This window comes from Vicugna pacos, chromosome 10 (genome assembly GCF_048564905.1).
Source record: "Vicugna pacos chromosome 10, VicPac4, whole genome shotgun sequence".
Lineage (NCBI taxonomy): Eukaryota > Metazoa > Chordata > Mammalia > Artiodactyla > Camelidae > Vicugna > Vicugna pacos.
This window is the reverse complement of record NC_132996.1, coordinates 14518081-14529298: the sequence shown is the minus strand read 5'-3', so window position 1 is coordinate 14529298 and position 11218 is coordinate 14518081. Positions and strand designations below refer to the sequence as shown.

Below are 11218 nucleotides of genomic sequence, written 5' to 3'. Positions count from 1 at the left end.
AGAAATGATCTAGTACCTTCAGCTTTCATCTCAGACAGCAGTCCGCCCCTTACGTTCTGGGGAGGGCCCACTGAAGTGGCTGTCTCTGTGAGAGGCTTACTAAGCCAGCCTGGAGGGAGAATACAAACACGTATGCACACTACATACACACATAACTGCTTTTGACTTTATAAAACTAGAAGCCCCGCCCCCAAAAAACAGCCCTTATCCGAGAAATACATCATGGTGAGCTTGACGACAATAACAAAAAAAAAGTCACACAGATGCAGAAAACCTTCCAATTCTGCTGCTAATTCTGAGCCGGTTAAAGGAGTCTGGAGGAGGGGTATCTTTTCGCTTCCCCACGTGTCACGCATCACACGCGCCTCTAGCTTTCCTGTTCCCCCCGGGGTCTGGGTCAGAGCGCAGCGCCTCACACACACGGAGCCTTCCACAAATATTTACGTGATAAATGATTACGGAACGGCAGCTTTTTGCAGCGCTGCCCATATTCGCTCCAAGTTGTGCCTCCTTAACGGTGCTTGCAAGTGAAATCGCCTTTTTCACCCCTGCGGATAGTGGCAACTCTACACTGCCCTTCCAGCCGCCCTTCACAGCACCGTGCAGTCGGTGCGCATTTAATACACTCGAACTCCGGCCACCTCTGCGAGGAAGGCGGAAGCGGCGGAGCCCGCCGCGCCGGGGGTCGGCCGGCCAGGGCGCCCCGCGCGCAGCCCAGCCCCGCAGCCCCGGCTCCCGGCTCCTCCGCGGAGGGGCGGCTGCGGGCGGCGGCGCCGGCCCCGGGGTCGGGTCGGTACACTTACCCACCAGAAATCCGCCCAGGAAAGAGGCCAGCGCTGCAGCCAAGCACACCCACAGGTGCGGACGACCCCGGGACTTGGCCATGGCTTCGGCGGGGCTGCGCGGGAGACGCCGGCCGCCGGGGCGAAGCTCGGGAGCGCGGGCGAGCGGAGGGCGCGCGCCCGGGGACGCGGGGGCCGCCCAGGTCGCCGCCCACCTCGGCCGCCGCCGCCCGGGCGCAAAGCCCCGCCTCTGCCCTCCGGCTCCGTCCAGAAGCGGGTGCAAATCGGCCCCAAAGTCCTGGCCCCCGTGAGCCCCGGGGGGTTTGGAGGGGAGAGAGGAAGCCCTGCAAGGGGAGGAGACAATCTTCCTGTTGGCGGGCAGCTTCCATTCTGTTGCTCCGGGACGAAGTCGGCCTGGGGTGGGAGGGAGCAGCTGAACGTGTCCCGAAGTGTTCCCTGAAAAACTCTGCTTACCAGCCTCTTTCCAGGAACTGCTCAATTTCGGCAGCAAGTGCCTTTAGCTGCTGCTTTTCCTTCCGTGTTGATTACCTTCCTGCCAGATTCTGGCTAATTTCTAACTGGTCACACTTGGGGAGCATTTCTGGTCCTGGCTGCTTCACGTGCTGCTTCACCAGGTACAACATCCGAACTGATGGGATTGGGTTCTTTCGTTTTCCTTTCCCTGAACAAGCCTCCAAATTTCTGTAATCGTCAGTTTCTTCTTCTGTAACTGGGCTTTTCCCCTACCGCACCGGAATGTTGTGGGTTCAAATCAGTATTAACCACGAAAGTGCCTCGCACCATAACTGATGGTAGGTTTTCAACAAATGTCATGCTTGCCGCCCTCCCACTCCTATCTCATTTCTCCCAGAATTTTTCTTTAAAAGGTTTACAAGATGGTGGTCCTTGTAAATAGGCCGCCTGCATCCATCCATTTTACCCTGGAGGAGATCTTTCAGCAATTCATGACTGGATTCCTCCTATCCAACTAAAAGCAATTTTGCAGCCAGAGCAAAAGCTACTGAGTGGACTGTGAAGAGGACAGTATGTTTCTGCTTATAACCTCAACTTCACTGCGTTGTGCGAGGTCATGTTGATCTCAGTTAAGGCACTTTTTTCTTTTTTTTTTTTTGCTCCTAACAAGTTGCTAGAAGAATCTAATTTCTTTTCTTGCACTGTAATTGTTGATGGTCATATCTGATGGTTTTCCCCTCAGAACTTTTGTAGAAGCCTTGATCGTTAACTTTGATCCAAATATCTTTAGTGAACTAGTTGATTTCAAAATATATGTATGTTGTTGAAGCCCTGAGTAGCTTCAGCTTTTTTAGCTACTAGCCCCTTTGCTACTCCTTAACTGATGCCTCCAGCATTTCCTATTTTAGAGATGAACATCTTTAAAATGATATCATTTTCATAACAAAGTCCCCCCAACGCACACACACATACAGCAGCACAGACAGAGATCTAGAATGAAGTTATTCAAATAGAACCAATAGCCAATGAAGTAACCATACTCCTCAAACCTAGTTTAAGGAACAGTTCTGTTATGGGACACAGTGGGGCAGCCGGTCAGTGACATGGTGATGCTCGGGTTGGTAAAAGAATTTACCAGATAATGTATGGGAATAGACAGGAGTTTTATTAGAGGTACATTGCCAAAGACAACAGTGAGCCACACAGACAAGAGGTGCCTGTGTGAGCCCCAGGGGCCAGTTTGGTGTCTTTTATAAGATAGGGGCACAAGGTGCCTGATTGGCTTGTGCACAAGTCTCTGATTGTTTGTAGGTGAGGTAAGAGTTTTAGGGTCTGTGAAGGACAGTGGGGTTTCTGACTCTGATAAGGTGGCTAAAACAAGCCAGCCTGAGCAACTTCCCTAGAGCATCCAGAATTATTTTTATGTCCCATAACTAAAGAATATTAAGATTTCAATAGCTAATCCAGTTTCTTCTATAACAGTTGGGTAACAGGGATCTCCTCTATGCCAAAAACAAGATCAAATATTATTTGTGTCAGTATATAGAAAATGTGTTACACATAAACTTTTTGAGAATTGATTATAGAATTTATTAATTTCTATACCCTTGGCACTTTTTGTCTGCTACCCATAGGACCATGGGCTATTGATGACATACCTCTCAAAAAGCAGAATAAAATTGTCAGGAAGGAAGAAATTTTCCTCTCCCTTCCTAGGTTCTTCTGGTTGGTCTAAGAATTAAATTGGCATGAGACAGGGTAACAGGACAAATCCAAGAAAAGTTTAATAGCGTGTATACATAGGAGAGACCCAGGAGAACTGAGTAATGCACCAAAATTGCCCAAACCTCTCAAATAAGTATCATCTTCAGCTAAAGGCAAAAGAGGATGTTGGCAGTAATTTGGAACCTCAAGTGGAGGAAGGCAATTCACATGGTGATGCAAAAGCAAATGTTTGGTAAAAAAAAAAAAAAAAAAGTGTGCCGGGACATGCAGAGACAATGGGACACAGAATGGACTCTGAGCTCTAAATGTTCTCAGTATCACTGTGTGTTCTCTACCAGGCTCATGGAATCTGTCACCAAGGAAGCAAACTGAACTTCTGAAATCTCTGTTCCTTCCTCTCAACCTCCCTATCTGCTATTATCTGTTTTTATCTGAACCACAAAGCAGTTATTTTTGGTTTTTGTTTGTTTGTTTTGTTCTCTGTCTGACCCAATTCCCCGCCCCAACCCATGTTCCTTGCAGATATATCTGGTGATAGCTGTTCAGTGAACAGTTCCTCTATCGAAATTACTTTAGGCAGTTAGTGGCAGAATGTCAAAGTTTATTCCTGAGTCTTTTGGGCTTTGATTGTTTTCAGCTCCAAACAATCCACATGCCAGAGACATTCTGGAGTAGCAAATTTTGCTGCCGTTAAAAATCATCACTAGTAAAGGGGTTGTGGGAGGTAGAGAAAGTAGCAGCTAATAATTAAAATGACTAAGTTTTTGGAGTTACTCAGGTTTCCTTCCTTTTGTTTGCTAAGCTGAATGATATACCACTTCATTCTTCTACCCCAGTCTGGTTCAGATATGCAAGTAAAACACATTGCCTACCACGTAGACGAAACGTGAAAGCATTATGTTAAGCGAAAGGAACCAGATACAAAAAGCTACACGTTGTGTGATTCTATGTACATGAAGCACATATAATAGAAGAATACATAAAGAGTGAAAGTGGACTTGAGGTTCACAGGGGTGAGGGAGGGGAAATGAGAAGTGTATGTTAATGGGCCCTGGTTTCTTTCGGGGGTGAAGGAAATGTCCTGGAATAACATAGTTATGTTTCACAAATCCTATTTGGATATTACTGAAAACAGCTGAATTATATGTTTTAAGGGGGTGACCTTTATGGTATGTCACTTTTATTTTAATAAAACTATTATTAAAAAAAAAAGAAGAGCCATTGATTATGTTCTAGGAAATGCTCCATAATAATTAATTTTTATTTAAAGAAAATTTGATTAACACATGTATACATGCAACATGGTTATGCCATTTTATACACATACCACACTTATGTTCCCTTAAATTCCCAATGTGCTCAAAAGCAATCTCGTGTCATTCTGCTGCCTCATATGAGGTCTCAGGACAGCCATGTCCTCAGACATGGAAGTTGATCAAATAAATGGTCACAAAACGTGACTATTCATGGGGATCTCTGGTAAAGGAAAGGCTTCAGAGGGGAAGAGAAGGGGGATGGGAGGAAACTGTAAATGAGGCACCCCGTGCAAACATCATAGAAGCTCACAGTTCCATTGTCGTAATCCAGAAACACCCCAACCCTACCCAGAGGCCTCTTCACATACTGAATTAACGGTGGGGAGTTGGTGGAGAGAATATAATGATTGTTCACCTTCATCGAAAATAGAAGAAATGCTTCCACAGAATTATTAATGATGTCAGTAACATTTGTCAAGCCATCTTCACAAACTCCCAGGATCCAGTTCGGGCAGTGGCTCACATCCACCTCCCAGTAATGCCTCCCGGAGGTGAAGGCCTCAGCTCCCCACACCGCAAATCCCTCTGCCCTCTGGGGGTCTGCGGCCTCGCCGTGATGGTCACCTCCAGATGTCTCACGTGCATCCTCGTCAGAAAGGCTCACGTTTGGAATGGTCATTTTCAGACTCACAATGTTATCCACTGCAGAAAGAGCAAAAGTCAGGTCAGCGATGGGCTTTCCATGTCCTAAGAGGCAAAGGCTCTCCACCCAATGAAACTGCATTTTCCCTTCTCCAAGCAAATACAAAAACGAAGGGAGCAAAGAGTTCAGACTGACTCTTCTATGAAGAACAAGAGTTATTACTACCTCTGCAGCACGGAGAAACCCTTCAAATCTTACAGAAAGAGAAAAGAAAAGTCCAGACACATGACAAACTGTGTGAAGACTGACGTAACATGAATCTCTTGATAGTTTGTTTCAGGACACACTGAAAATATTTTTTCTTTAGAAAACTTTTCTTGTGTCCTTTGTCTTTAATACTATTCAATATAAGACAGCACTTTGCTATTATATGGGTATTTATTGGGCTACAGTATCTAGCTATTAAATTTGCAGAGGTCAAAAACTTTGATACAAATCCATAAATGAATAGTTTGGAAGCTTGTGAAAAGAATGTTCTGGCTAAGCAAGTTCACATATCTCCTGCCTTTCAGTTGTTTTGAGATTGATCTAATGGCATTAAAATTATTCTGCTTACACTAATTATAGTCCTTTTTGGTCAAATCTTCCTAACTTTAGAAATAAATATTCTTTGTAGAATGCATGATAAATGCACTTGTAATATAGAACCAATTAACAGCACCAGTGCTATCCTCATGCTTTCCAGAGTGAAATAAAGTGACTAAACACAATCCTGACTGCTACTCTGAGAACTACATACTCTCTCTCTGTAACCACAGGACCAAGCTGATTACCCTCCCCCTGCTCTGCCTATGTCAGATGTAACTAAACATGTGTCTGGATTTGCATTCTCAGTGAAGTATAGGATACAAAGTTCAGTCTTGATCTCTGTAACATAGCTATGCAGGCAGAAAAGATGGAAAAATTTTTTAAAGTCAGGTACTATCTTCATGTCAGAAAAAATAAAATGAAAATAAAAGAAGGCTCCTTCGCAAGAAGCACTAATGAAACTGAGGCCTGATCACCAAAGGGCTGAGTCTCACCTCTGAATGTGTTCAGCATGTCTAAGGTTCCAGCGATGGGCCAGGAAGGGAGCTCCGGGTTCACTGGCTGAGGCTTCTGTATCTGTACCAGCTCAGCCCTGTGAAGAATGACATCAGTTATACTTCAGGGCCAAAGGGTAACACAGCCGTTACCAACAAAACAATTTTTAATTCAAGATATTTCAACAGAATTCTCCATTTTTGGTAAAGAGGGTACATATTATATTCTAAACTCCTGGGAATATAATATGTTCCTTTATTTTTTTTCCCTAAATATAAATTATACCAAATTTCAACTTTACTATTCATCTTAGATATTATTTCATTTGTAAAGTTGTTAAGGTTCATTCAGTGCCTCCGTTCCACGTCCAGGAATGCAGAGACACAGGGCATTTTACAGACAGCAGAAAATTCAGGCAAAGCCTTTGGGACTTCAGTCAGCAAGTAGTCACCAAGCATACATTCATTAAAAGGAAGAGTGCACTGAGCCAGACAGCTTTGCTCTTGTCTGCCAGTAATAGAATCCAGCCTGGCTACCCTGGTCCTCAAGGTCTCGCTTCCCAGTGGCACCGGGAAGCTGTTCCCTCTGAGGTCCTGCCTACAAGGGGGCGTGCTGGTGAACAGGCTGAGTCATTGTACCACTCCTAGGAGCAAAATCACAGGCCCCCTTCCCATTCTTAGTGAGTCTTCCTCTTTCCTGTCTTTTTCATCTTCCCGCTCACTGGGACAGGTGTTTCCTCTGTGATACCTTAGAAAAACTCCCTAAGTTTTACTGTGGTGAAGCTGGAGAGGATGGGGTGAGTGTGTAGAACAAGGACAGAATATTGGATGGTTTTTACATGTATTTGAATTCAGTCAAATGAGAAGGAAACTTCTGAGACCAAGGAATAGAAGACCTTGGGGTTTTTTGGTATAAAATAGAAAATATATACAAGATCTTATGGTAGCTCACAGAGAAAACAATGTGACAATGAATATATATATATGTTCATGTATAACTGAAAAATTGTGCTCTACTCTGGAATTTGACACAACATTGTAAAATGATTATAAGTCAATAAAAAATGTTTAAAAATTTTTTTTAAATAAAATAGAAAATATTAATGTTAATAACTCAAAAGATGGGCAGTCAGCCATTCACATCCTAGGGTTCCACACCTGTGAATTCAACCATAGATTGAATCTGTGAATTCTGAATGGAAAATATTCCAAAAAAAAATACAGAAGTCCCAAAAAGTAAAACTTGAAAACAGTGCACATGAGGCGACTATTTACATAGCATTTAATTTCCATTATATTAGGTGTTATAAGTGGTCTAGAAATTATTTAAAGTGTATGGGAGGATGTTTGTAAATTATATGCAATTACTTTGCCATTTTGTATAAGGAATTGTGCATCCTGAAATTTGGGGGTGGGGTGGGGGCTGGAACCAGTTCCCCATGGTGCCAAGGGACAAATGTACATACACTTCATCGAAAAGATGACAATTTTCTCAGAAATTAAAAATCATTAATGTAAACTCACCTTTCCATTACATTTCGGAAGTCCTGCAATGAAAACAAGTAAGATCGTGTTAATCATGAGAGCTCAGTCCTTTTGCCTCTTTAGTATTCTTGTTGTTCAATAAGGTACTTTTTCCTTAGTTCCCCTTTAAGAAAGTCAGGCTATATTAATAAAAGGAGCTAAATTCAAAGCCTATGACAGGCTTCCTCAGGGTGCATTAAGGAAGGAAGAAGGTCAGGAAAGGGCTGTGTAACGAGGCGATAGCCTCCAGGTTCCCAGGCACTCATTGCCCAGCCCTATTCCCAAGGAGAGATCTCACCATTTACGATAACAGTTAAAACAGGGAATCGTCAAAAACTATTTATAGAATGCATTGAAATTGATGACCAATTCTAAAAATCTTGCCTACACAAGGAGCAAAACTTCAAAGTCTTCAGCAGTTGTGGGATAAGAGAGAGTGACAACAGATTAGGGAAACATATACTGAGACCTTCTCCCACAAGGTTAATGTTCCCCTGGTCACAGAGTTTCGCTGATTTTGGAAAATCTAATGTGGATCATACTTCTGATTACACTGAAATAATTTTGTCCTACATCAGCTACTAAAAGGGAAGACCCTCCCAAAGATTACCAGGATATGAGGGGGTAAGAGATCAGAGCATCCTCCCTTATGTGGGAGTAACTGTATATGCAGCAACATCATGGTGACATTGCCCAGAAAAGTGTTTCTGCCTCTGAGAATGGGCTCTCCCTTCTCACCTGGAGCAGCTCCATGTCAGGCTTGTGGCACACCTCCGTCAGCTCTCTGTACATTTCTTTCAGACTTTCCTTCTGTTGAGCCATTCTGAATACACTCTCCTTGAGTTGGTCGGAAATCTCCTTGGCTTCCTTCTCCAGTGCCTCCAGATGGACTTGCTCCTCCTCCTGGAGAAATAGATGCATCTTCCGATACTGAGCTCGAACCGTCACCTTCCTCAAGGACACATAGTTCTGCAGAGATGGTGGATGAAAAAGAGTTACGCATCCTCACTCTCAAAGGAAAGCTTCAAATGTGACTTCCCTAATGGCATCAAGCAAGATCTTGACAAACTTTCTGCCTCACACCTGAAAGCGTCTTGAATACTTGCTGGTCCTTTCTGTCCATCCTTTGTCTATGTTCCTAGTCTCTTTCCCAGTTTAAATCAAGCCATCAAGTGGCCCCAGGCTCCCTCCCTGGGATGCTTCTTCAGGGTTCTTATCCCATCAAATATTTTCTCTCTTACCTGAATCTTCTCTTCCTCTTGTTCCTTTACCTGATTTTTCTAAATCTTTTCTAAATATTTTTAAAAATCAGGTAAACTCCATATTGTAAAGTTTAAAAAAAATTCTCTTGTTTCTCCTCTAGCCCTTTCCTCTCCTTCACAGCCACACAAGGGCCATGTTGTCTTTTACTCCGTGTCTGTTAAGTTTATCCCAGCCACCAAAATACTTCTCATGACCTGATTGCCCATAGTATAGCATTCTTTGAATTCGCCTGTATTGACCTGTATATTTGTGATTACTGATCGGTCCTTTGAAGCCACTAGTTTTCCAGGGAAGAGACTTGGTAACTTGAATTTAGCTGAAAGTCTAAGCCAGAATTATATCAATCTCCATACCAAAAAAAGAAAAAAAAGAACATTTTCATTCTTACCTCAAATGACTGGATTTTGTCAGTTTCCTGGTTCAGATTGTTTTGCATTTCTTGATTCATTTTCCATAAAGAGCCCATTCTCTTTAGAAGTTTCTCCTGCAAAGTAGAAACTTTGGGCTTTAGTGACCCAGAAGTTGACACTGTAAATTTCATCCCCTTATTTATTAGCAAAGGCTCATAAATTGAGAAAAAGAGTAATCTTGAGTCAGAATGGGGTGGTCTGATTTTTCCACATTAATCTAATCTGACTCTAATATTTCAAATACCGAAAGTGATTGGAATGTATACTAGCAAATTGAGGGAAATCCACAGATAAGAAAATCCATTTCCTAGGAAACTGAAACTCAGCCTTTGATATAAACTGACTAAGAAAGCATCGAGCTTACATCCAAAGCCAGTGTTCCTGGTGCTGCCACCTGCCCCAGGATGCAGCAGTCCCACATATTTGGACCGCTGGTCAGCAACATTGCAACAATACACTTATATCGTGGGATTCACATTGGACAATCGCCACCACCACCGTCTCCATTCCCATCAGCTTCATTATCATTCTCATCTTTTTCTCCTGTTTGGGAGCCTGTGGACTCCACATAGCTTTAGAAGCATCACCTACCCTGTATTCATCAGCAGCCCATCGTAGTGGCCAGTGGCTGTGAGCCCCATGTTCTGGGGATTCAGAGCAGGACCCACAGAGCAGGGTCTTGTCCACCTCACAGAAGAGCCCCTTCGCTTCTTGGTGTGTCGCACAGATCTGCTGCTCAGAGCTGCTGATGTGGTTAGCTTTAGCCTGTCTGGCAAGGGAAGCCAGCCTCTTGAGAACAATATTGGTTTTAAACTCTGGCTTCTCTGACACTGCCCTGCACTCAGGGCAGCTCAGTGGGGTTAGGGCTTCCTCCCAGCAGAGGTGCAGGCAGGGACTGCAGAAGCTGTGCCCGCAGTCTGTGGTGACAGGATCTATGAAATAGTTCATACAGATGGAGCAGATAAGTTCATTCTGGAAGGCTTGCATGAAGCCTCCTGAATCCATGCTTCTATAAATTAACAAGAAAAAGAGAGTAAGAGAGAAAGTCATTCTTCTACCCTTATTAAAAAAAAAAATCCTTTGGACAAAGTCTTGTGTGATTTACCTACTTGCCTATCTCCAGAACAAACCTAGAAATGGTGAATACAGACAGGTTGGGTTTCTGCTATGAAACAATGATAAAATAAGAGAGTCCTTTGCAACTTTTTGCTTAAGGTAAACCATGTTCTCAATCACACTGAAGTTACTTGGAAAAGTTTAAAGATTAGAGCAGAGAGTAAAAGAGGGTGATAAAAGGAACATCAGCGCACCCTCGCATTTTCAACTGCTGAATGTTCCAGCGACAATGATAATCAGCAAAAATGAATCAATAGTTAAAAAAAAAGTTAGAATAAACACTGGGATATTCTCTCTATACTAGAATATCCAGAGGTGAAGTCAATGGAAGCGTGACGGTGTCCTCTTTGTTTCTGATATTTCCCCACGTGACCAATGCCACCTGGGAGTTTCTACCAGTTGGTTAGATCTATTCTGAACACTTTTCAAATCTAGACTACAAACTGAAGGCTTTAAACAGATAGCAAATAAGACCTTACAACAAGGTGTTCTAATTAATCCAACCCATTTAACGCTTGGGTTAATCTGCACAAAGACCATGAAATGTATATATGATATTGAACATTTTTGGTGTTTTATGAGTTTTGTGTATGTGTATATATATATATACATATGAAATTTCTTTTAAAAACCTAAAAACATCTAGTAACCCATAAGGTAATAGAATAAAAAGGATTAAGTAACTTAATATTACAAATATCAGTATATTTTAATTGTTCTAGTTACGGATATTTTCAACATTGATGTCATTTTTTAATAAAAAAAAAAAAACTAAGAAAACTACTTGTTTGTTTGGACAAGACTCAAGCAGGCCAACAGGAAAATTAAAATTACTGGGATAAGAGAAATTAGGCACGGAGATATTTACAATCAATTCCGTGTTCACCAGAGTCTCCTGCGAGCGGTCTCAGCTCTGGAAGGCTGGACGTCTGGAAGTCTGTGG

At 42.7% G+C, this 11218-nt stretch overlaps 1 protein-coding gene across 1 annotated transcript; it reads right to left on the bottom strand.

The window, feature by feature from the left end:
• Positions 1–4445: 4445 nt before the first annotated feature.
• Positions 4446–10164, bottom strand: LOC140698942 (tripartite motif-containing protein 64C-like). The gene is made up of 6 exons (XM_072970762.1): positions 9751–10164; positions 9138–9233; positions 8225–8455; positions 7487–7509; positions 5963–6060; positions 4446–4939 (listed from the first exon to the last, which is right to left on the bottom strand). Exons 1-6 carry the CDS (start codon positions 10162–10164, stop codon positions 4446–4448), a joined length of 1356 nt encoding a protein of 451 aa, XP_072826863.1.
• Positions 10165–11218: the final 1054 nt, after the last annotated feature.